The sequence below is a fragment of the Oreochromis aureus genome, linkage group 18 (genome assembly GCF_013358895.1).
Source record: "Oreochromis aureus strain Israel breed Guangdong linkage group 18, ZZ_aureus, whole genome shotgun sequence".
NCBI lineage: Eukaryota > Metazoa > Chordata > Actinopteri > Cichliformes > Cichlidae > Oreochromis > Oreochromis aureus.
Window position 1 is genome coordinate 3,103,827 of NC_052959.1, and position 26,828 is coordinate 3,130,654.

The window sequence follows — 26,828 nt, forward strand, 5'->3', positions numbered from 1 at the left end:
AACTAGCTCAAGACTTCAAAGAGCACTTCCAAGTCGGTACAGCAGAACAACAAGAGACAAATAACTAATGACCTTTTTTTAAACTAATATAAGATTTTAATGCAAAACAGATGTAAGCTATACTGTATTTCTGATGCAAGAAGTACCTTCAGGGTAATTTTGAGACAGTACGCAGTACACATTTTACAATTATGCTTTTTAATTATATGCTGAAAGACTATAACTTTATTTCTGAAATAATATATTTGTTACAATTTTCTCCAAACCCACATCTTCACTGTTGCCCTTCCAAAATGAAGAATTATCACAGGAGATTAGGATACTTTGCAATGCAGCCCCACTCCCCTAATACTAATGCGACCTTAATGAAGAATAAAATTTCACCTCATGTGAAAACATGTGCTGGAATGAAAAACAAAAACCGCTGAATCCTCAAACATGAGGGATGGCTCCTTTAAAGTGTGTAAGGGTGTGGACTTGAGGAGGTTTATCCTGTGTGGTGAGTGCGTCAGATGTATTACCCAATCAGCTGCAGCATGTAAAAACCTCACTATTATAAAGGAAGAGTGATTATTGCTGACAATGGATCAACTGCCATTGGCATAAAGCTTGGAGAACAGGATTTATGAATGTTTCACCATTTGCTTAAATAAACAATACATCACAGGTCACATAAATGTACTATGTATAGCAATGTGGTTTGCAGACACTGTTCACTGATCCTGAGGATGTAAGTTTCCCTTAGACCCCACCGTGACGTTCACACGTACTGCAGAAGCACTTACCCCTCTTAAGATGAAGTCTGGTGCCTTTTGGTTAATCATGGCTTTGGATTTTGCACCATCATTGGGTCAAAAGTAGACTGCATACTTTCTGACTCAGACACTACACCCCAACTGGCAGTCAGGTGCCCACTTGCATGATGTATTTCCCAAGTGCCCCTTAAGATTCCAAACAGATGGACACTGAAAAATGCTGACTGGGGGAGGCTTAATTATTAAATATCCTGTCACTACTGGAGATAATGAACATGGCACAATCCAGCTAAAATAACCGTGTTGTGACAAATGAGGAGGACACAGTGTTGCCCAACTTTGGGTCCATCTTCTGATTTTCTGTTCTGTTTCATGATCCCACATGTGTGAAAGGTCTTAGATTAATTAAATGTTACACCAATCAGCCATCATGTTACAGTTACTATCAGGTAAAGTGAATGATATGGATCATGAAACCCTGCATCCTGGAATTGCTGCAGGTTTTGCTTTGTCACAAGTGGCAGAAAGAGACTTTCAGGGAGACGTTGTCTAAAAACAGCAAAGAAGTGAGGCAGAGATGCATGAGGTGGCTTTCAGGGAGAGAAAAAAACAAATTAAATATGTTATTTTTTGATGGAGAAAAAAAACATTCAGACTATTCTCTGAATAAAAAATTCAGAGAATAGTCCCTATTGCAATAGGGACTATTCTCTGAATTTTTTATTTGTTGGTTAGAATAATGAGTCTTATCAGTTGTACGTCGTCATCGGCTGTCAGTGTGATGACTGCTTGCTTGCCTAACTTGTCTGAATGTTCTGTTTTCTGCTGTAGTAGACGGGTGGAGCAGATTCATCAGGTTAATTGGAGAAGCAGCGGCCCAGTATTTCCCCAATAAAACCCCACCTTTCCTCAGACCTTTGGGAGTTCTTCTTTCACATGCATCTTTGTTTCATGTCACGCAACACATTCAACACCATGCTATCCACTCATGCACTCACACACCCTTACGACTCATTATCCTGATGTCAGCACTTTTCCCCCCGCCTGTGCGATTTCATGTATTTTGTTAAATAATAGCAGCTAACCTTGGTAGTTTTTTTTTTTTCTAACGAGTTAACTTATTCTAATGTCCCAAAGATGTGCTTTATTCCTGTAAATGAAGGAGTCTGACATTGGGCTCATGCATGCTGAGTGATGATTCTTGTAATAGTATACTAGTAATGCTACTGACTGAGAAAAGTGACTTGTTAGGAATCCATTACCAAAACTTGAAACCCTTTTGCAGCTGCTTTGTGCATGTTTGTTATATAGCTTACTGTACATCTACCTCCTGAGTGTAACTCAATTATAAGCTAGCCATGACTGTTTCTGAATAACAGGACTAGAGTCATTCTCCTTCTTGTCCTTTTCATGATCACATTGATGTGTAATAATTGTATGAAATAATTTTGATCTTCAACGTTTTTGTTCACACTACTCGTGTTCATGGTAACACATAGAACAGTGTCACACCCTTCCTTGTTCCGGCCCACTTGTCAACCAATAAGCATTCGATCTCCAGTGGACAGGAGCTTGTTTGCTTAGCTTGAAAACCCCTTGATGTAGGCCTACACACAACTACAGTCCCATAAAACAAGTGTCAGCAACCTGATGTTTGCAGGTTTAAATCATTCAATGATGGCGGCAACCTCCACCAATCACAGACATTGCCGTTTTAATTTAGAAGACTGCAGGCAGAACGGTTCTTCTGTGAGTGAAATGCTTTAGTTAAATAAAACAAGCTTGATATCACGCAGCCTTGTAGTTTCTACGAGAAACCAGGTTTCACATAGCTACTTTGTACGGTTACATTATGACTCATAGTGAAAACCCATATGGAGAATATGAATGGCACCTTTTCTTCACGAACCTGCCACGATGATCCTCTCCCTTCTGGCTATAACTGAACTATGCATGCTAACTGATGCTGGTGTAGAATAGAGTAAAAATGTGAAACTTATAAAGTACCTAAAGAATGGAATATTAAAATGTGCGTGTTATTTATTAAGAGTAGTCTGAGGACTCTGATATAAAAGTCACACATATATGTAGTCTTATTTTTAAGCGGCCCTGGATTGGACCAACCCTCACCGTGGAGTACAACCTCCATGATGCCTCAAGGTCAAACAGCACAGATCCAAGAGTGCACACGTCCCTGCTTGCTCAGTTTAATGGATAAATCAGACACAGAGAAACAAAATGTGGACGCAGTACGACTCATCAGTGAGAAGTCATCAGCGTCGGGACACGCCTCGTGGCACTCGAAAATAAAATAAAATGACAGAAAATACAACTTTTTTTTAACACTGTATTTTTCCATCTCCACATAACCATCAAAATGACATGTTTAGAGTTTAGAATGTTTTATTATAGTTTATGGTGATAGCATTTTCTTTTTTTTTCTTCTTTTTTTCAAGGTTTTCTTTTTTCCAAAGAACAAACACAGCAAATAACGTTGAGGGGGAAGAGGAGGAGAGGCAGGTAGAAGAGGAAAGAGTGAGAGGAGGGCCACATAGATAAGATAGATAGATCAATCCATTAATAGATAGATAGGTAAGTAGGTAGATAGACGCATCAGGTAGGTTTGGCTTGATCCTCCCCCTGTAACCCCTCTGGGTCCACACACACACACACACACACATATACACACACACTACATGTTGCTTTACAAAGAATATTCATCATCATCAGAAGAGGATTAATAACTGTCTGAATATATCTAGTATTTTAAAAAAGAAAGTAAAATAAGAACACAGATTCACTCACACTTCCGTGAAACCCAAAACAGTTGTACGGTTAGCCAGGAGCGCAAACACAGCTAGGTTAGATAGATGGGGATATATGTATGCACCATCTACCTTTGCATACATATGAATTTGTGTGCGCGTGTGGGTGGGTGTGTGTGCAGGGTGGATGAGATGCGAAGAAGAAAAACAAAAACCTAAATGTGGGTTTAGATTCATTTTAAATGCCCCGATTCAAACTGGGCTTCTCTCCAAGTCATATCACGGTCTCTAAATGTGCACGTCTCTCTCACTGTGTATGTGACTCTAGCTAATTAGTGGTCAAATGCCTATCTGCAGATAAAAGGGTTGCTCTTTTTAGCAGCTGTCCAAATGTCTCAGGGGGGTGGAGTTAAGGCAGACAGCTGATTTCGGGTCAGATTTATTTTTTCTTCATCCTTTGTTTGATGAGAAACACAGGTAAACACGATCATTTGGCATTAAAAACTGGTAGAGTGCTATTGTTACCAAATAGTTTGAGAAAGGCGTGAACGACTGAAGCAGTACAATATGATCATAACAGTAAAACGGTGCCATTCCATCGGGGATCTTGAAGCCAAAAAAACAAACAAACAAACAACAAAAAAAAAAAACCATTGCAGCAGCCATCGATCAAGCTCTAAACAGTATACATTATATATCTGCAGGCTGACTCTGGGTGGAAATATTAGCTCACTTTGACATTTTCAGCTGGAGCCCGTTCTCCACCAGGGACTGTGAATGCCTCTGCGCACCCCTGTTAACAGCTTGTTATCATTCATACTTGTCATTTAAAAGAAAGGACACCGTCGACCCTAATATAACAGGGCGGCTCGGTACCTTTGGGTTTAAATGAGAATTGTTTAAAACGCTAAAAAGCTGTTTGAAGGCTCTCTTATTCCATCCCATGGTGTATAAATAACTAGACCACAACAACATGCCAAGCTTCAGCTCAAAAAAAGCCACAGAAATCTAAAGATCTATATATACACAAAAAAGCGCCTGATAAATATAGAAAAATAAAAAAAAAACCAACAAAAAAACCCCTAAATCCTAAATTACCAATTCATTTTTCCTTTTTTTTTTTTTTTTTAAACTTCATCATGGTAACCACTGCTCTCGACATCCCTTTATCGTTTCAACTTTCCTGTTTTTCTTTTTTTACATCTCTCCCAAAGAATCCGTGTTCACGCTCAACAGTTTGGTCTTTTATTCTCTCTCCATGTGGTTTAAAACACTCTGTAAGCAGTTTTTAGTGTTCAGTAATACAAATCATCTGCAAATGAACAAAAAGGGCACAAGGACAGAGAGAGAACAAGGACAAAAAGCAGGGAAAAGGAAGGACAAAAAGGACATGATTTGCACATTTTTTTATGGACAATATACAGAATGACTTGGAGCCTCCCCCACCTCACAGACTGACAGTGGAATACTTGTATCATCCCTATACACACAGGCACAGCATGAAAACTGACTCAGCGTGTTGAAACATGTCCTGCTATCAACACGGTCTTTAAAAACATGTACAGATGTGTGTATAGACAAAACACAGCGCCCGCTTTATTCCATATAACCAGCCAGTTAAGAGTGTTTCACGTCTACCCTCGGTCATGTCACCATCTTGACAAAGTCGAGTTACCGCAGAGCTTTGCGATTCTGCGGCACTGAATCATCCCAACAACACCCAAAAGAATTCAGAGGAACTGCTGGAATAACACTCCGACAGGTTTGCGTGTTGAATTTTAAATAAAAGCTTAAAGTCTAACCAAAATCTACTGAGGAAAAACTACAAATTAGGTGGGCACATCTGCAGGTGAGGCGGACTCTGTCCTCGTAAACCTGCAGGATGACTGGTTGGGGTGCAGCTCCTAGACCTCATGAAAATGGTTAAGAGACTCGGGGGAGATGAGATGCAGAGAAAAAATGCAGCAGGAGTGAGAGAGAGTGAGAGAGAGAGAGAGAGAGAGAGAGAGAGAGAGAGAGAGAGAGAGAGAGAGAGGTTAAACTGTTAAGAGAGCCTGGACATTTCTGTAGAAACGCAAGAGGGTCGGAGCGGGCGAGGAGGAGGAAGGGTCGAGGCTGGAGGTTAAGGAGGCGCGTTCTGGGGCTTCAGCAGCAGCCCCCTCCAGCCTGGTGGCCTCCCTGGTTACTGGACAGTGTGGAGTTGGTGGTGGGATGCTGGGGTCCAATCTTAATACCGTTAGCCTGGGTGGACACAAACACAAAGACACCAAAGGTAAATAAAAAATCTCATCTGAACAAGAACAGAATAAAGCCTCAATTTCGCCATTACATGCTTGTGGGAGGCCTCATTATTTCTTTGTACATTTCATACTGACACCTGTCTGTTTAGTTCAAGCTGGTCACTTATTTTCTCTTCGGTCTACAAAAAACATATGAGAACCATGAATGTACATCCAATTTAAATACTAGATGGGCTATTTTTAGTGTTTTACTCACTACCTCTTCTCACACATACCACAGACCTGTTCCTATACAAAACCTGAATAACCAGTTTTCTTTAAGTCCCCCAAGTTGGATTCACTAAAATAATCAGAAACTAATTTGCAAGCATGACTAATAAGTCATGGTTGTAAATCCACTAAGGATTTAGCCAAATATTCAGTGATTATGATAGTCATCGCTTGGATACGCATTGGATTTTAATTTTTGAGAATTGGGAACTCTGCTTGTTCAGCATGTGTAAACACTGTACTGTGTCTCCTTTGTCAAACCATAATAGTGGACTTTAGCCCACAGCTAAATAAAATCCACATAAAGTTTCCTACTTCACAGTGGTATCTAGCACCACAGTGTTTGCTGTGTTTATCAGTGAGGCTTCAGAGTGAGAGCAGCAGTGCACAGTGTGGCAGAAGAAAGTAAAGACACCCTCTGTCTTTCTTTGAGTGACCATTTAACTTGTAAATATAGTCAAAATCAGGCCACAGCCATCACCTTTACTCAAGCGCACAGTGCTTTTGTTACAGCTATAAAAATAATCAGACATGAGTAGTACATAAACTGCTCCACGAAAGAGGCGTTCACAGCGTGAGAGACCACAGCATCAATTCATCTTTGAGTGCTCAGAGTAGAAAAGTGCTAAAGCAGTTCAATTACTAACTGAACCTGGGGTCTGGAGGGGAGGGGAAGGAAAGCAACATGTCCAACAAAGTAAACAGCACAGTTTGGAAGGTAAGAGCAGGTATTTCTATCAGCACTATTAGGAAATATATTTTAAAATAAACAGGGATTTTTGTCCTTTTTTTTGTTTTTGTTTGCTGTTGTTGTTACCCATTTTATTGACCTATTTGCCATTTGGGAGACATGACAGTGTTGGTCCTAGTACCACTTTTTCCAGTTACATGTGACATTTTCCAGTCTGTAAGATGTCACGTAAAACAAGGCAGACCAGTTTATACTATTCTTAAAGGTTCACGTTACTGCAACATTCAGGTTACAGCTTTAAATTCCTGTAATGGAGTTTAAGCAAACACTCCTTTGCAGACTGTTGGATGTCTCTCACTGTGCCCATAGTGGGACCAGGCCCCTATTAAACAACAGGTGTGCTAAAGCTAGGAGAGGGCAGTTTGCGAACATGCAGCTGAGCTCAGTGAGCTATGCAAGCTGGCAACTGTCGGCAGTAACAAAGTTAACCAGAAAAGTTTTTGGGAGCTGAATGTAGTCCCATGGTGAAGTATGTTTAACAGGATAAGGCTTCAAACCAATGCCTTGATGTCCACTTTATTTATCCAACTAACAGCTCCATAGGATCATTCACAGTGTAGAATAGCCCTTTATTGTCATTGTACACATACAATGAAACTGTAGGATTACTATCGGTGTCTAGACACAGTTAAATTAACAAAAATGTAATTTGCATCATAGATTTCTTATCTTTTCGGCTTTTTTTTTTAAAACACAAGAAACCGTCATATACTGTATAGCTCAATGAAATGGAAAAACAGGCCCAGCTATAACAAAAAAAGTGCAATCGCAGTATTGGACTAAATACAGCCACCTCAGAATGACTGTGTGTTATAGCTTTCATGGTGAGATTAACACTGAACCATGCCTGTGGGAGCTCCTATTAGATCTCATCACAGAGGAAGCAACAGGTGCTGCTGCGTAACACAAAAGAAAAGGAAACACCAGCGGCACTCAAGGACGCTGGGGGGAAAAAAGAAAAGCACTTGTAAAAGAAAAGAAAGGAGGAAAGAGAGAGGCAGGTGGGTGGTAGGGAGACACTTTCATCTCTCCCTCCCTCTCTCTGTACTGTAGTGCTCACTTTCCCTCTGTGTTTCATCATGTCTCTCTCTGTGTGGCTATAGCACGCTCTCAGCCTCACTCGCTCTCTGCCTCTGTATATATTTATCTCCTCCACTCACTGTAACTCCCCCTCCTACATTCAGTAGCAGTAGTGCCTCTGGGAAACCCTGTATGCCTTTAAATCACATTTATTGAGCTAAGGCCATGTGTGTGTGTGTGAGTGAGTGTGTGTTTTCTCATAGTGACTGCCAACATTTCTGGTGGGGCTTCCCTCTCCCTCTCTCTCGCTCTCCCTCGCAGCCAGTCAGCTGATGTGGTTTGGCCGGCCGGCCTGCCTTCGCTCCGTCTTACTGTTACTAATAACAAAAACACTCTGTGGCTGGCTTCCTCCAGCTCTGTCTGCCCACTGCCTGTACTTGAGAGCTGGCGAGCCTGACAGGCCCCAAACTCTGGCACTCTGAATATATGTGTGTGTGTTTGAGAACCATTATACGGCTTACATCATGTGACTACAGGAAACACATTTATGTGCTTTACAATTTGGAGATAACCATCTGGACTGGATAGCCAACTTGGTGCACGTCCACAGTGAACTTGATATTAGCCTCTCGATGGAGATTCACCTTCAGAGATTCATCATGGGGTTGCATTATTATCACAGCCAATCAGAGCATTGTCGGCAGTATTATCAACTGTGGATGTTACAAAAGCTTTTGTCATGTTTAAGTTTACAACTTAATATGTTTAATAATGTGGAAAAAGATCTTGAACCTATAGTGATATTTGTGTTAAAAGGTCCTGACTTTAACCACAATGAGTAACTATAACTTGCATTTTTCTGTAAACTATTGAGCAGGTTGGAGAGCTCCTTTTATTTTAATCTTTTTCTTTATTTTCAGGGCCTCTGTCAGTGTATATGAGGCCATAAACTGCCCACTGTCAGGCATGAGAAGGGGGGAATTTTTGATTTTTAATATGCCGTTTTTAAACTTAAGCTATAGGTTTCAACTTTACCAATGCTACTTACTTTCTACTGTTATTGTTAGCTATTTTCTAAATGTAGAACTAGACAAAGTTTTAATAATAATTCTGCTATAAACTCAAATGTAATGTTATGTTTAATGTCCAATGCAATCAGTCATTTTATTTGGCTAACAGGCTATAAATAGAGTGGCTACTTTTAAAAATAGGTTCATGATGCTGTGTCACTGTGCAAATGTGCTGGGGGGGAATGGTAAATTTCTTTAAATGATTTCTTTTATTAAGAAAAAAATATGATGTAATTATTTAGTTTGTATATGCTGTCAGAGCTCATAGATAGAAAACCTGAATCAGCTAACATCAGCATCAGCAGAAGACACAAATCCCCTTTGGGGTTGTGTCAGGAAGGGCATCTGGTGTAAAACTCTGCCAAATCAAACATCCGGAGCTACCCGCTGCGGTGACCCCTTGTGACAAGGGAGCTTATACTTGGGGGAGAACGAGAAGAAACCGCGCCCCCCCCCCCAAAAAAAACAAAAACCAAAAACCAAAACAGAAATTGGCCAAGAAAATTGCAGTCAGTGCATTTCTATTAGTTATCCATTTTTATTATTATTGTAATTATTTATTTCATTTCCCCCCATTTGAATCTGTATACATCCTTCTCCTTTTAAGCTCACTATTCAGTGCTGTCACAGTCTATTCCATATGTTTTTCTATACTTGGAATGTTAATCCTTTTTCCTACACTGGGAAAGCACTTTGAGTTCACTTTTGTCACGCTGTATAAATAATAGTGCTCTGAATTTTAATGAATGGATTCCAAGTGTTTGGATTTTGCACTCTTTATGTGAAATTAGCCTTTCTTACACTTAGTGTTTCACTAAGATGATGATATGAATCTCAATGTCTGGTTCACAAACTTTCTATCTGGCTGGATGGGCAGCTTCCAGTCTGACTGGCTGGCTGAGTGTTTGTTTTCTTGCCCAATGACTGAGACCTTGTGGGATGTGAGGAATTTATGAGCTGGCAAGATGCCGAGAGAGAGACAAGAGAGAGTGAGACAGGGAGAGAGCGCAAACTAAGGAATGAAGAGAGTGTGTGTGGAAAATAGAGCAGAGGAGAGGAGGAACACTGGGAGTTTTGCTTGGCTGCAGTCAAAGGAAGCTGAGTGGAGGGCTTTTTTCCCCTTCTTTTTGAAAGAGAGGGAGCATGGCAAACCACACACACTGCTGCAAAACCACACTGAGGAAGAAGAGGGGAAGGAAAGAGAAGAACAAAGAAGAGAGAAGGCGGCTCAGGGACGAAAAAAAAACAACAACACAGGAGGAACACAGTATCTCACCTCATTGTTGATATCAAACACTCCTTCCTGGATCTTCTCATAGATCTCCTTGGCTGTGTTGATGAAAGCCTGTTGTAGAGACAGGAAGTGAAACAGACAGAGAGGACAGGAAGGTTAAAACCATTTTTGTATGCTGACTCCTATAAATGAGCCTCATGTCATTAGGAATGCAAAGCAAATTCGAGTTTCAGTAACATAACCAGGCTCTGACTTTCAGCCATTTAACGTTTCCATTTACTGTTCAGCTGCAGCCCGAGCTTCCCGTCACAGCTCAAAAACACCTCACAGAACTTTGAAACTTGACATCACAGTGAACTTACCACTCCCAGTTTTATGCTCTCTCTCACATCAGTGACACAAAGCATGAACTGATCTGTTAAATATTCCATATAGGTGTGTCAAGTGCAAGTAACAAAGTCAGACAATCTACATTTAAGTGTTGGCTGCTGAACACAAATAAATTCACAAGTTTGTGTGAGTGGAAAAACACACCTGGCAGGCAAATGATAACCAAAAATGGTCACCAAAATATCTGTGTTTGATGGTGCAGTCTCGACATGATAAAGGCATAAAATGTCTGTGCAGCTGTGCTTACTCTGGAAAAAATGATAACTGCTAGGGTAGGTTAGACATACCCCGACTTCAGCTCTCTATTTAAAGCACAAACAAATCCTTTCAATCCTTTAAGTTAATTGTTGGACAACAAACACACTAACACCAATGAATCCACAAGCAGCTAATATCAGTCTTAAGTAAATGCATTTCATAAAGTGTTGTATGATTAGTCATGCTTCTAAAATAATGTTAAGTATTTGCATGCTAAGTTAACCCTAAAATTAGTAAAGAAAAAAATGTCAACCTAAAGAAAGATTTAAAAAAAAAAAAGATGACATCTTGCTGCATGCGACAAAAACTGCATGTAGAAAATTACAATCTAATAAAATAAACCCTGAGAAAACCCTCCCAAAAACAACTTAAAAGTTTAAAAGGCTTTTTCTGCGAGCTGTTTCTAACATATAAGCACACAATTGTATAACTTTGCAGCCTCTTTAACAGCTCATTAGAAGGCATGTAGGTCCATCTTTTATATTCAGTCTATGCTTCTCACATGTAAATTGAGTGGGAGTTATGATGGGATAATACTAAGAAGTCTGGTGTTTTTGTGTTTTGATTCTTTAGAACAAATTAGCTCAAACATGTTAAAGATATCTCATATTTGACTTCAGAGGTACACATTTATTATAACTTGCAATTTACCAAATTATATAGACTGAAAGAAAGAAGAGTAAAATTGGGGCTTTTGGCACCCCTGAGCTCTTTGGAAGATGTTCTCAAAATTGTGTTTTGTTAAGGCTTAAAGAGCTTATGATGTACACTACAACTGAGAAGTATGATTGTTCTGCAAATACTATCCAAGCCCTTCAAGCCAGCTTGGCGATATGGTGTAAGACCTTGTTAGAAGATGCAGTTGCCCTTTTGAGCAGATCAGCAAAAGAGATCTGAGCAGAACACACAAGCAGACAATACAAAGTCTGTCTCACACACACACACACACACACACACACACACACACACACACACACACACACACACACACACACACACACACACACACACACACACACACACACACACACACACACACACACTCTCTCTCTCTCTTTGGGCTTACTGAGAGCACAGCAAGGATCAAAGATGATTGAATAAAGTGGAATTAAGCTCCCTGAGCGACCGGCCTATGACTACGGTATCGATGGATTCGTCTCCAGGGGGAGTCTTTCTGTCTCAAGGGTGCGAGCTGAAGAGCAGCTGGGATAACTGGAAATGCGACACCAGCTCAGATGTCATAACCTTCACTCTATGTAGGAATGATCTAACAATGCAGGCTCATATAAGCAATGGCAGTCAAAACTAAGCCTCATCGGGAAAAAAAGGAATGTTCAAGAACTGAAAATATGTCCTTAACTTCTATCTGACACCCTGTCGGAAATAGACTGAGGAGCCCAAGGGTGCACTCTAGTGTACTCTGTCCTCCTCATGCTGTCCTCTTTCCCTTCTTCAACTCATCACTGCACCCTCTGTACCATCAAATGTACTTAGACTTTCTTTTTTTGAGCTAAACTAATGGACCTGCAGATATGTGTAGAAAGTGAAAACAAGAGGGAGAAAACTGAGGTGACTACTGAAGATTTATAGATGGTGATAGGGCAAAGAATAGAGAGTGGAAAACCATTACATGGCTGATGACAGAATACTGGGAAAAAATATTTTAAAAAGCATTAAATAAAGTAAACAAGCAATTAAGCAGTGGGCAAAAAACTAAACAAACAAAAAAACAGCAGAGGTGAAAAAATATAAGAAGAAAGACTGGTGAACAAGAACAGAAGTGAGCAGAGGTTAAGGATAGGATCTAAGTGAAGGAAGGGTGGGCAGATGAGATGATGAAAAGGTGCTTACAGGAATTTCTCTTCATCTATCTGTAAGGACCATCCTATCAGCCTCAATGTCCACCCACAGACCCTGACGACAAACCCAGCATGCTGATTGGCTGCTGAATGTCGCTGTGAGGGGAGGCGGGGTGGAGGTTATGAATATGTATGAACTATAACCGGTTGATATACTGCTCGAGAGAGGAGGGGAGGCGATGGGATGAAGAGCAGGAGAGGAGGGAATTGGGGGAGGATAAAATGAATAAAAAAGGGCAGGAAGACACATTGGAGGAGGGGGGAGGAAGAAAGGGATGGGGGAGCAGGATGGGGGAGGTAAAGGAGGAGAGCTAAAGAGCAAATGATGGACGTCAAGGGATGAGGAGGGATGGAGCGAGGAGAGATGAAGGGAAGGGTGGAGAGGAGTGGTATCAGGAGGATTCAGAGGACACTAATGAGACAAATTAATCATACCACACACGCGCGCATGCACGCACATCTCCCCCTTATCTTAACCCGAGAGAGGACTCAACTCATCAGTGGTGTTGGTGTATGCGTCTGCATGATATAGGCCAGGCGTAAGATGGTATGAAGGAGAGGGGAGGGGGGGGGGGGGGAGCAAAACAAGACACACCCAAAAAAACCCAAAACCAAATCACCACTGCCACCCACCCACACACGAACATACAGTGCCGTGCTCCTAGCTTGCATGCTGCACTGTGTAGGATAGGATTATTTATGTGATTGGATAAGTGAGAGAGGGGTCCCAGAGGACGACGCCATGCATTCATTACACACAACACCACCAGGGGTGTGTCTCTCTCAGGGGTGGAGAAGGATGCTCAGAGTGCTCAGAGGCTGGTAAGGTTATTCACCACCATTGTGATCCTTGGTTAAACAGGACGTTTGAGTCTGATGTGGAATTTAGTAAAATGTTAAATCTGTGACACAGAACATAACAAGAAAAAAAACAAAACGTGTGTTGACTTTTACTAATGATCCAAAATGTGCACTGATTTGTTTATCATGGAACATGTAAAAACAAATATATGTGTTGTTGGCATAGACAGTATATGAAAGATGGATGTCACCCAATGGATTGTAAAATACAGGTTTGAAGCCTCGAGCTGAGCATCTTCTTCACAGAGAGTGGCATGGTGTTTTTTTGGTGTTCTGAAGAAAGATGTGACGAGCCAGGGGTGAATCTAACTGAGAAACCATGTAACCATCTGGGTAACAACTTTTCAATCACAACGATAATATCCTGGATAATCTTCTCTTGTCTAACTCTTAAAATAATTCACACTTACACAATGGACTTGCATGACTGGGACTATGAAGCCATCAGGAAAGGGTTTGTGAAGGTCAGAGCAGAGGGTTGTTTTCTGATAGACTTCTATAGAACCACAAGTCTTATTGAAACAACAGTTATTGGTGGTCATTAAAAAAATTAAAAATAAAATTAAAAAAATGCAGGTTTAAGGAACTTCCGTATTGGCTTTGCTTTTCAGACCTGGAAGTTATGTAGTGTTTAAGGCTATTGGCAGTAAACAAGTCGCCACATCCTGGGCTGGTAAATTAAGCCAGCGTGGAACTGCTGAAAACTTTTTATAGGCAGTTCCAGTTTTCTATTTTATAAACAATCTCGCAATGACAAAAAAAACAACAACAAAAAAACAAAAAAAAACAACCTCTCACCTGTTTTTTAAGCTTTAAAGTTAGAGTTGTGGCAACACGGCCACCTGATTGTGGTCTATTAGTCATGACCTCTGGTGGAGAATTTTATGGAATCATCAGACAAATCCTCAGGCCTCCCGCTTGACACATTCAAACATCTTGTACTCCAGTTTCTGTACATTTTATTGATCAGGTTTCTGTGTCTACATGTTGCATCCATACAGGTTTTGTATGCAGTTCTCTAACCAAGATTGCCATTGTTAGCTGATAACTTTGCATTCGGCCCTACTGTCCAAATATGGTCTTTTCTGGCTCCAGATGATGAACGTGGCAACATTACAAATGTTGAGGCTTTTCAGGCCAGAAACCAACTGATGAGGAAGACTAAAGACTGTGAGTTTGCAAGTTAGACACAAAGTTGATTTTGTGTTACTGTGTTTCTGAGAATCCTCAAGCTGAAGGCGTACAAAATGAACCCCAATAAAACTTTTTACAGGTAATTTGTTAAAGCTAATGTACTGAATGGCAAATACAGGAATATTAGGGGCATGTAAGAAAATGAAGGGGTACCATTATATTTTTAGACATATTTGCACATTGTTTTAAAATAACAAGCATTTAAAATTCAGTTTGTGTAAGAATGGAAAAACTGACTTAACTAGAAGATTTACGTTAGAAACTTACAATGTACTTTGGACCTATAAAAAGGACAAAGATGAATTGTGCTTGATTAATGTGTTCCACAAACAGCAGGAAGTCTATGAATTCTTTATAGGCTTTTGGAATTAGGTTGGGTTTTCAGCATTTTATCTGACCTGAATAGTGATTTTGAATATAAATTAAACCTGAATGAAAATTTGTTTTGTCTGTATGTTTTCTTCAGAAACACAGCTGCAACTTGGCTAATAAATTACAAATCTTTTACTAATTCAATGGACAAAATGTTTTTTCATCCATATTGTTACTTTGGGGATTTTATATATCTGAGAAAGAAATATATGATTATGCATGAAAATTCCCAAACTGGGCTGAATGCATAGACTGTATATAAATGATGGCTGTAGCTATTCGTTGCGATCCTGTAGCTAGTTCTGTTGCGATGCTGCAATGTGAGTGTTTTGGCAGTTAAAGTCTTGGTGTCTGGACACTGAGCAAAGGGTGGGTTCTGACTCAGAAATTGAGGGACACGACACATCCGAGAATCAGTAACAAGGTAGGTCCACCCTAAATCATATCCTGCTTCTCCCTTTTAACTGTGATACAAAACAACAAGTATGGTGTCCACAAAAATACCAGAATCTAGACCAGATCAAGGAATCTGAGGGCCATTTTAAAAAATATATATTTTTATAAAACTAAACTCCTTAAAAAAAAAAAAGACAAAAGAAAAGAAAAGAAAAGAAAGAAAGAAATCTCCCCCTGCTGGCCATTAAAATGAAAGCAAGTTAAAGACCCTTCATGTTGGCCTCACCAGCAAGTTATGTTGATCTTTTATATACAGTCCATGTGTTTCGTCTATGAGGCTATGGCAGCGCTTATGTGATAACATGTTCACAATAAGCAGATATTTAGCAGGATTATCACCATCTTCAGATGAACCACCATCACAACCAGCTGACTGTGATTATAAAGACTTCCTAAAATATATTCAAATATAATGCTGACCTCCACGGCATATTCCTAATTCAGATAAATAGGTGGTGAAAGCCGGTAGGGTTGCATGTATGGAATTACCTCCTCTACATTAGAGGCAGTCTTAGCTGAGGTCTCCATGAATATGAGTCCATGTTCTCTGGCAAATGCTTCACCTTCCTCTTTCTTCACCTCTCTCCTTGACTCCAGGTCACTAAAACAATAGATACAATCAATTATAAAATGATGTAACAAGTCATGAATTACAAACTAAATTGCTAGGCAGTTCAGCGTTGATCACATGTATCCTTATTTGCTACAGGAATACTGATTTTACAAAAGCAATTTTGGTAGAAATTGCAGAAGACCGCTTTAAACTATGTTTTTTAAAAATGAAGCATCCTTGTAGCCAAACTGATTACAACTATAGCGTGTAACTGAATTTTCTCTGAGTCCATTCTTGTCGGGGGCTTGTATTTTGTGTACTTCTGGTAAGTACTCATTTAAGAAAAATTATGGCCATTATTTCCATTCTGCATCAAAATGATGAGAAATATAAATTAAACAAAAACGAATTAAACATTTTATGCTCTCTTTGTAAATCCCAAGAAATCTGTACCTACATTAGCCAAGGATGTTATTTGGCTTGTCTGTTTACTAGTGGGATTATTTAGAATGTCATGGATGGATTTACATGAACATTTTACCAACAACTCAGAAGTGATTACATTTTGGCGTTGATCTGGATAAAGATCCAAGACTTTTTGGAAGGATTTTTTTTTAAACACAAGGCAAAACTGGACATATAACATATATCAAATTAATATTTTCTTGTTTGCAAACTTATCCTTAAGATCATTGAGGTGACTGATGTTGTGATTTGGGACTATATAAATAAAATTGGATTGAATTGGTACTTCATGATATCATGAAGCTACTTTAAGGTCTTGACTGGGAAATGTCTAGCAGCAGAGAGTAAGAGAGTAATGCCTTTTGCTTTTAGGCTAACTTACTGTTAGCTTAGTGTAGATTGTTGTTTTCTAAATGAAACAATTCCACCTCAGATCACACAAAGTAAATGTCCTTTTAAACGACAGAGTTAATGCCAATGTTAATGCTACATTTTTGGAAACTGTCATCTTACGTGAGTGAGCAAGCAGTTTGTTCAATACCAGCTGAAGAGAGCTGTGGAAAGAAACTTCCTCATGTAAGTTGTAAATACTAAAGCACATTTAGCAATGGACGTCACTTGTTGTGACAAGTTTCTTACACGGTGGTGTGTTATGCAAGCTTGAGCGCAGAGTGTGTCTGGGGGGGGAGCAGAAGTGACTGAATTACACATTTAGTGACAGTGTAAAATTATGACTAGACTCAGCCATAAAAAACAAAGTCAGACAAGTCATCGTTACACTATTAATGGTACAGCGTTATGTAGGGCAGTGGGCAGCCATCACTGTAGAGGAGGGGGGTGGGGGGCAAACTAACAAACAAAAAAAACATGTTACCTCTTGTTGCCAATGAGCATGATGACCATATTGGAGTTGGAATGTTGGCGGGCATCCTCTAACCAGGTCGTCAAGTGGTTGAAAGTGTCCCTTCTGTTCAAACAAGCACAGATTGATGGTTTCACTATGACTGCATTGAGATCAAACTGAAAGCATGCCAGATAAAGCAGCTGTTGTCACGCAGACACATAAACATAACTGATTTTACAGATCTGCCGTTTCCTTTTAAATTGGTGACTGATGTGTGTGCCACTTCCTCTTGCAATTATTCCAACTATTTAAACAGAAAACTCCCTCATCCTGAAAAATATACACCTACCTCTCTAACTCCTTTATGCACATTATTCGCAATAATTATTGCTTCAGTTTAATTTTTTTACAGGTGACAAATGTGATGTGAATACATCTCCGGACAGTTTTCAACTCTTCATATACCTGAGCATTAACGGATGAATTGTCATTTACTAGGATTGCTGCTTTTATTACGGTATCTACAGCAAACAGATGAAAGGAAACAAGAGACGAAAGAGAGACGGGGACAGATCATCAAAGCTCTATTCTCCAGCTGGTTTCAAACACACTGCAGTTAATGGTCAGGGCCTTTAAAACACACCAGTGCGCCTGAATAAATGAATTTTCTTTTCTTAATTTCAGAAAATTTCATTTTTACAATCAACAGGGTTGGAATTAAAACATAATATATAATAAAAATGTTTTGATTTAAAATGAAAAAAACCCAACCCCAACAACTTGGGGACAGTACAATTGGCACTCGGACTGTGGGCTATAAACTACTGATATAATGAATCTTTATCACTGTATCATAGTTGACAGGATGTCATTACATATCTGACCCCACACTGGCCTTTTTTTTGTTCACAGCTCATCCTATAATGTCTGAAGTCTCTTCAGCGGACTCCAGTGTCCCAGTTCTCAATAATACTTTAATGAAAAACAAAATCTGTTCTGCTCATTTCCAGCATTTTATTTTTCCACTCTACTATAGCAACTCTGTGAGACTCAACATTCAAAATGATCCCTATTCAGCTTGTAGTGGGCCTTGGTGCATTCTTTGTCTAAAACAAGCATTTAACCCTTCCCCCTTTACGGCCACCCTCCCTTAAAGCCAACTGTCTTCTGACTGACCCTTGTAAATATTAGGTTTGGACAGCAGGGTGGACATATGCCTGAGATGAGTGTATTTGGGATATTGTATCTAACATTACTTAAAACCTTTGCCAATTTAATGTGAGCATCCACCATTGCAAATGTGTTCATGTAACAGAAAATTCAGGACTACAAAAGGGCCGACTCCACAGTCAACTGACTGCAACTGTATATAGAAGGTCAGAGCTATGAAGGGTAGGATTCTTCCACTGGGGATCATAAATATTCCAAAGAAAATGGATTATCATGAGTTGGTGGAGTGGAAATCCTGAATGAATTACCCTGGACAAAAAGTCACGCGACAGAAAATATTTAACCCCTTAAGAATATGAAACTCAATCACACAATTAAAGGTAATTAAACTAGTAAATGACAATATATATGTTTCTATGGCTCACAGTGTTGAACTGCCGGTGGGTTTTAAACAGCTCGGCTCAAATGTGCTACTGACTTTGGCCATCCTTTCTTTTTCAACAGCACCATTATGATCTTTACACTAGTATCTTTATAACTTTTGGATAAATTAAGTATTAGGTATACCTCTTTCAACAACATCTGATCTAGCCTCATTGCTAGTCTAAGTATTTTCTTAGCTCGCTAAGGTTACTTCCATTTACCAGTGCTGTAATTTAACGTTTAAGGAATGGCTAGTAAGCCAGCAGATGACAATGGTTAGCATTCAACACTAGCAACTAATGGGTGACGCCAGTCATTTATATACAGTCTACGATGCTATCACAACACGCTCATAACATACAAGTGGAGATTATCCATAGTGAGGAAAGGATGCTTGTAATGTGACAGTGTAGTTCTACTGTGGTTCATCTCTATTGCATTGTATCTTATAAACACTCAGCTAGCATGTGTATGATTGACTGACTGATTGTTACCTTGTGATGTCATAGACTAGGAGTGCTCCTGCTGCTCCTCTGTAGTAAGACCTGGTGATGGACCGGAACGACTCCTGACCAGCCTGGAGAAACACATGCATATATTAATAAACAGAAATTGAAAGCTGAATAATTGAAATGTCTGCAGACACCTGCAGAGTCGTCGGTTTTTCACGGGCCCCAACAAAGACTTTGGCTTCACAGGTCTGCTCTTTTAGCTCTGCAATTTATTCAAACAGCCCAGCTCTTCTGCAAGCTCCCATGTTGCCTAGTCCTAATGCATGTTATACATCAGTCCTGATTCTCTAGCAGAGTCCAGCTCTGGGTTTTCAGTCAGCTGGGGAGAGGACAGGACAGAGCACAGCCTGTAATGGGATACAATAGAGTTCTCTCTTTCATTCTCCATCTATCTTTCACAATCCCTTTCTTTCTCTCTGCTTGTATGTCTAACCTTGTTGTTTCTCCATATTTATGATAAACAGAAGGACTAGCTCTGCTAGTCAAGCTGGCTCTCTGGGTCACCTTGTTCAGTGAACCCCACTATATTATTATCATCCCCTCGTTATCTCACTTTTTCTGTGTCTTTCTTCAATCCCTCATCTTTTTATTCTTTTTCCATTTATCCACAGACCTCCCCTCTTTCCTTCATTATTTTCATCATCCGGTATTCTTACAATGCCCCCAGTGCAATATCTATTCATGTTCTCTTGCCATTCAATGTACAGTAACAATGTCGCCTGTGTTCGTCCAAGCCCGAGCAGAAAACAAAACGACACTCTATCCTAGCAGCTGCAAGTCCCGTGCTGCTCTGACCTCATCTAAAACACCAGACAGTCAGACAGACAGGGAGGTGAATCATTCAGCCAGTCAGGGGACCAGGCTGTCAAATTCTCACCCAGTGAAGCAGTTGGTTTGTGAGTCAGAAAACTAGTGAGGACAGCCAACAAGCTGGGTAAGTTAGCCAGCTAGAAAGCCATTCAGAAGTTTGGTCAGTCAGTGCAGCAAACACCGAGTTAGGTGGTCACTAGAGCAATCTGCGAGATGTTCAAGGAACAGTCAACCAGCCAGTAATGCTATTAGTGAATAAATGATAAATAAGGGTGAAAGAGAGGGAACGCTGTGCCTGTCTGCCATCTGGCCAACAGGCGTGCATAAAGAAACACACAAGCATACATGTGGCAAGTGCAGCTTGCACAATAACCCAAGTGGCTTCTCTAACTATTAGGAGATTATGAACTATACAAATCCAAATTTGTTGCTGAGATTTTCACTTTGGCCAAACCTGGAAAACCAGGTAAAGACAATCTCATTGGTGGGCCCCCCAAAAATGTGCTATCCTGGGACCAGAGATCCAGGACTGAAATGCTGGTCCCTTTTCTCACACTGCTTCCTTAAGACCAGAGAACAGGTATTCACAGAGCTCTAACGCCATCTGCTGGTTAAAGCTGTAAGTGCAAGCTGTGAAAAATCACAGTACACCAATCCAAAAGTCACAATGTTACATCATTTTCTGGGCCTGTCAGACCAATAATGCATGCATGCATTTTAGATAAACAAACAAAAAGGGTCCTTGCCCTGCAGTGCTGCACATAAGTTAAATAATAATATGTTCTGTAGAATTATTTTATACCTGGTAGCTATGCTTTTAGTTTTTGGCAGATGACGTTCTACTGTGGGAACTTGAAGCAGGAACGAGATGGTGCATAAAACAGTTTTAATGCAAAATTCATTAAATATTTATTTCCAGGCACTTTACAAAACACAAGACATTACTGTAGAACCATATTAATAGTTTATCAATCCAACTAATTATTGTAATTCAGAAATTTGTACTGAAAAACAAAAAATTATTTGTCCGAGTTCTTAAAAGCCCTTAAATATATAAAATGGCTTCTTTGTTTTTTTACGTGCACTAAAATTCCTTCATTGCTCTTCTCAGCCTGTTGTTGGTTTTTTTTTTTTAAACTTTCACTCTTGACGTACCATGCTGCATGACTGATCGCATCCATTTGTTCATTATGTGAGAATTAGATATAAAAACGGTTCCTTAGCTCTACTGGTGTATTTGCAATAGGACACTGGGTGTCTTAATGATGTGTGACTTCTCCTAAATCTCAATGCATTTGAGGCTGGAACTAGAAAGGCATCACATAACAGGCTCCTGACAAATCAAAAAGTATGAGGGAGGAGATGTGGGCCTCACCTGCATGAACAACATCACAGGATAAGGATAAATACAGATATCTGATATACAGGTTATCTGAAGTTTGTCAGAACCTCAGAACCTTACAGAGGAAGGCTTCTTTTTAAACACAATATAAGAAATGCCGCAAAGACGACAGCATGCATTCCTCAGTATTCAAAGGCTCCGAGTTTAATTTCTCTTTCTTAAATACACTTACAGTTAAGGAAACAAATTCAAGTTATATTTTCTGTTTGAAAAAGAAAAGGAAAAAAACAGTATATGTATTACCGTATCCCAGATTTGCAATTTGATCTGTTTGCCATCTATAGTGATCATCCTCGCGCCGAATTCCACACCTGCATAGACACAATCACAGAAAATGGATGAATAACCCTTTCTAAATAAAAGCTACACAGATCTTACACAGAATACTTTTTTTCTTAACTGTTAATTATCTGTTGATGGATTCTGATAGCAATCAAATGCTTTTAAAAAGACATGGCGTCTGTATTCAAGATAGAAGTCGAGTCTATATAATATCCATTATCATCTGCCTACAGGCAATGTGCAGGATATGGATAATGTCCTTAACATTATTGAAATTTGACAAGTAAGCACTTGAAACACCTCAAAGGCTTTGCAGATCTGCCATTCATTGATTTTAACCAAGATGAGGATCTTGAAAGAGATGATGAAAATCCATTTATAATTTGTGTTGGAGAAGTCAAACCCAGCACATCGGGGTCAACGACAGGGTTTCAGAAATAGTTTTACAATTTTCAAATGACACTGCTATGCTTTTCTTACTGCACAAGCGTATGGCTCCCTCAGCCTAGTTCACAGGAAGAGAGATTTGTGGAGAGGTCTGATGCCAGACATTTCATTTTAAATATGAGGAAAGGTGAGGAGATGGACCCACTTGGACTTATCTCATACTCTCCAGATCCACCTTTATACAGACCATATAGAGTACCACAATGTAAACACAACCTTAATCAATCTTATCTACAATCTTAAATAATGCTGATGGAGGCTGTGGGGCTTGTGTGATGGGTTCATGCTGTTCTTATCACACAACCAGTGATAGCAAGTGGTATGCATAATGTGTGTAATCTGAGGTTTGAATTTCTACATGACATAACACTTGATAAGGATTATAACTGCTATTATTACTGGGTCACCTTTGTTTTGAGTGCAACATAAATTGCCCCACAGACACAAGAAAGTATACATTGCTTTGTGCTTAAGATCAAATTTGAAGTTGAAATCACATATCTGCTCTTAGGCCAAAGGCTAAAATTGGATGTAAATATTGGCTCATCAGATTTATCAGTAGCTCCTCCCCTGTACTGTATTAGCAGGGGTGGTGTTCCTGCTGAAGCTGCTTTACAAAGCATGTGATTTCTAACGCATTCTTTCATTGTACATAGATCACACACATGAGTTGGCAAGAGAGAGCCTTTGTTATCCAGTATATGGCTTAGGCCGCTGACCCACTTGGATTTAAAACAGCACTATGGAATAAGTATATCTATAAGTCACTCCAATAAATAGTCAGGTCCCTTTTGGATACTGGTTTAAAAGGAATAAAGTGCACTATTTTACATCAATCGCCACACAGACCATGACAAAGAAAACTTTTTTTGAGAAAAACTACAACGTTGTTGACATCTCTCTGAGGGGGTTTCAACCCTTTCTGTGTTTGACTTGAAATCAGACTGAAGTAGCAGAGAATGAAGTTTCTGAGCTTCTTTTTGTTAGTGTTAGACCACAAGGCCACATGTCACCGACAGCAAATAAGATATTTGCAGCTCATCTTCACAGAGGTCTAGATACGAGATCATTTCACATGTCAGTTATTAAATCAGCACTGCTGAGAATCCATACAGGGCAGGGGTGGGTTTTTATTTTGATGGGCACACCATTCAGCCAATCACATGCAAAGATGGGCTGTGTGAAAGAAGGAAGGGGGGCAGATGTTTTGTGGTGGTACAGGCCAGGTACACAAGCGTGTTGGGGAAAAATGAAGAAGCGTGCGAAAACGTAAAATGAGCAGCATCTGCATTTCAATAATACTGGAGACTGCAAAGCTGAGAGCTGGCCTTATGGCCATTCATACTGAACAAAGTAATTAAGCAATTTTCTGTAACTGATGCAATTGTAAGAGGTTATTCCTCTCTGTCATATCTACTGGAGTTGTACACAGTAAAACCTGAATTATTTGAATATCAGAAGGGTTTTGGTTAACTCAGCATCTAATTACTTTTTACTTACTTTCTTATGCTGTTAACGTAGCATCAGCTATATTGCTTTTACTTTACTTAGTGTGATCTAGTCTATCAACATTAATTAGTAAAAGTCATTTAATTATGCTTTATGTTTTATTAAAAATGATGCAGGTGGTCTTACCAATGGTGAGGTCGTGAACTGGCTGAAACCTCTTGTCTGTGAACTGTAGTAATAGACATGACTTTCCCACACCTGAAAAAAAAAGTACACAAACAGAATTAAAGGGGATCAAAGCTGCAACAGAGGTCCGCAGGAGGACACACATATTCATTCATATGCTGACAATAAAATATTACAAGTCAGAGCCACTGCCGTTTGTAGGTTGGCAAAACACCAAGTTACAACTCTTACATTTTTAATATAAGACAACTGGAGTCATCATCATGTTCAAATGACCCAGTAGGGAGCATACACACCATTTCATCAGCTTTGCTCCAGTTAACTAACTATTAGCAAGCTAACTGAGCTATAAAAGGTGGCTAATTTTTATGTAGCCAAAAGGGCACTAATGAGCATGCTTATTTTCAATGGCAATCCACACATACCTTCAACTCTGAATGTGGCAAACTCCCACAGATACACAAACACTTACAAAAGCAACACTTTCATCGCTGACAAGCAATGCTCTGTCAGTGATAATTCTGTTTTAGGTCATTTATTCTCAACTGAAAACCCCCCCAAAGCGAATCAGTGAGTTAGGAAGTCAGATGACAGGTGTTTGCAAATGCAATCATTAAATCAAAGACACATCGACTTAACTGCATTACAAACTACAGATGGAAATGGTGAGCAGATTCTCAGAGTGAGTGTGAGCTGTTATTTCCTCAACACAAATATCTAGAAGCATGACAAGCACACTCAACAGGTTTGGTGCCGCAGTACTTCGACAACAACATTTAAAAAAGTTAGTGCTAATCCTTTTCACTGAGATGTGTGTTTAAGTGTGTAGTAAAAAGAAAATGTCCCTTAGTGAAGAGCAGTTACGAAAACAAGGAAACAAAAGAAAAAAAAGATTAAACTGTAGGAAAAAAAAATAAAATCCAGCAGTAATTCCTGCCACCTTGAATCTGCCCATTGTCACCTCCAAGGCTAATATGCTACCATGAGGAATCACTTGAGGAAGAATATCAATATCTATTTGTGACAAGATGGATTTTGAAAACACTGAATCAACTTTAACTCAACCTGATACCATTTTAAACCTTTTCAAAAAGACCAAGAGTGTCAGGAATATTCAAGAAAATGGAGAATGCTGGTATAGAATGCTTCACTCAGCAAATATGGTAAGTAAGGCTTTGGAGTTGAAGGGTTTGGGAGCGTGGGAACATATGTGTGTGTAAGAAGAAAAACAGGAGGAGGAAGTGGGGGAGGGATGAACACAGGAGAATAAAAGAGAATGTTAAGGAGACAGTAGCTGACAGAAGGTGGGGCGACAAGGAGGTGCGACATGGTCCTCCTCTTACATGGTTTCCACGGGTCACAAGTTGCTAAGCAGGGACGTTGTGATGACGCTGTTGCTAGTAAGGGATGGAGGGATCTTGAGAAGGTTAAATAAAGGTGTAACAGTGAAGTCATTGTCACCTCCATCAGTCAACAGACACCTGCTCATAGCCACTCTTGCACTACTAAAGCAACAAAACAGTAATAGCATTTTTTTCTAATTAGACACAATGCAATTAACATACATTTTAACATAGCAGAACCTTTCATTTCTGACAAGAGGTAACAGCTTGATGGCTGTGATACAGAGCAAAAGCAAACTGTCTACAGGAGCCTAGAATCAAAGCCTGCTGTGTCTTTAAATGCAGAGCATGGCTACAATTAGAGTCATAATTAGTGACTGTGATAGGTTTCTGTGAATGTGCTTTCAAACAGAGTCTAGCTCTCACCAGATCTCGTCATGCAGTGGAAAATTTGGACATACATGCTGGGCTGTCAGACAACAAAAGGAACATGTTGACTGGATTACTGACAGGTGGGATAATTAAATTGCGCTTTTTGAGCAAACACCAGTATGACTCAACAAATGTGATCCACTAACAAGTAAAAATATCCACCTCCCACAGTTATGGCAAATAACAAAATCTTTAATGATGGGAAAGCTCTCACAAAAGCCTGAACAGTGGACCTTTGACCTTTTGCAACATTAAAAAATAGGATGCATTTGACAAAATGATTCATAAACCACGGCCCTGTTCTTTAGACAAGGATACCTTGTAAAAAAGTATCCTTTTCCAGCTCACTTCAACAGTTGTCATAGTAACAGGTCCTTCATGGCCGAGCACCTCATAAGTTGTCTCATACCATGGGGCAAAATCCCAGACTGAACTACTTCTTACATTTATTTGATACCTATTTCAAACTGTTTTTAATTTTAATAAATCACAGCTAACACACTTCAACCAAAATCAATTGAAAACCAGACAGTATAAAAGACTGACATCGCTTTAGGGTTTGAAAAGTGAGGATAATGTAGCATACTTGCATTTTTTTTTTTTGAATGGCCATCAGGGGTGACACCTGCAAAAGGACTTTTGGTTCCTACAGATCTTTGTGGGAAAACTGCCTTTGAACTCCATCTCTGTAAATACTTTCCTAATGGGATTATGGGTTTATGGGCTCAGTCATTCGTTTTTGGTATGAATAGCACATTTGTAAATTCTGGTCATTTTAACTGAAAAAAAGAGGGAAAAAACAGTGCTGGCTAAAAAAGATGGTCACTGACTAACAACTTGTGACTGACAAGTCTGCTAGTATGAACCACGCTGTGGTGTGGTTTCAGCCGGTCACGCACCACTCAATTTTTGTAAACCCAGCCAGTTGGTGAGGCCAGGTTGAAGACACGAGTATACGATTGTGTCCATTTTTACCACCAGTTAAAGTGCAGAGATCTTGGACTGTACAGAAGGA

At 39.7% G+C, this 26,828-nt stretch overlaps 1 protein-coding gene across 1 annotated transcript in view; it reads right to left on the reverse strand.

The window, feature by feature from the left end:
* Positions 1 to 3,088: 3,088 nt before the first annotated feature.
* rab2a (RAB2A, member RAS oncogene family) overlaps positions 3,089 to 26,828 on the reverse strand; it is a 29,999-nt gene continuing 6,259 nt past the window's right edge. The window contains exons 2-8 of the mRNA XM_031735415.2: positions 24,039 to 24,110; positions 21,918 to 21,985; positions 19,445 to 19,527; positions 17,388 to 17,480; positions 15,985 to 16,096; positions 10,148 to 10,216; positions 3,089 to 5,761 (exon numbers count right to left, since the gene is read on the reverse strand). Of these exons, the coding sequence (XP_031591275.1) occupies positions 5,666 to 5,761; positions 10,148 to 10,216; positions 15,985 to 16,096; positions 17,388 to 17,480; positions 19,445 to 19,527; positions 21,918 to 21,985; positions 24,039 to 24,110 (593 nt within the window). The 3' untranslated portion in view covers positions 3,089 to 5,665. The remainder of the gene's footprint in view (positions 5,762 to 10,147; positions 10,217 to 15,984; positions 16,097 to 17,387; positions 17,481 to 19,444; positions 19,528 to 21,917; positions 21,986 to 24,038; positions 24,111 to 26,828) is intronic.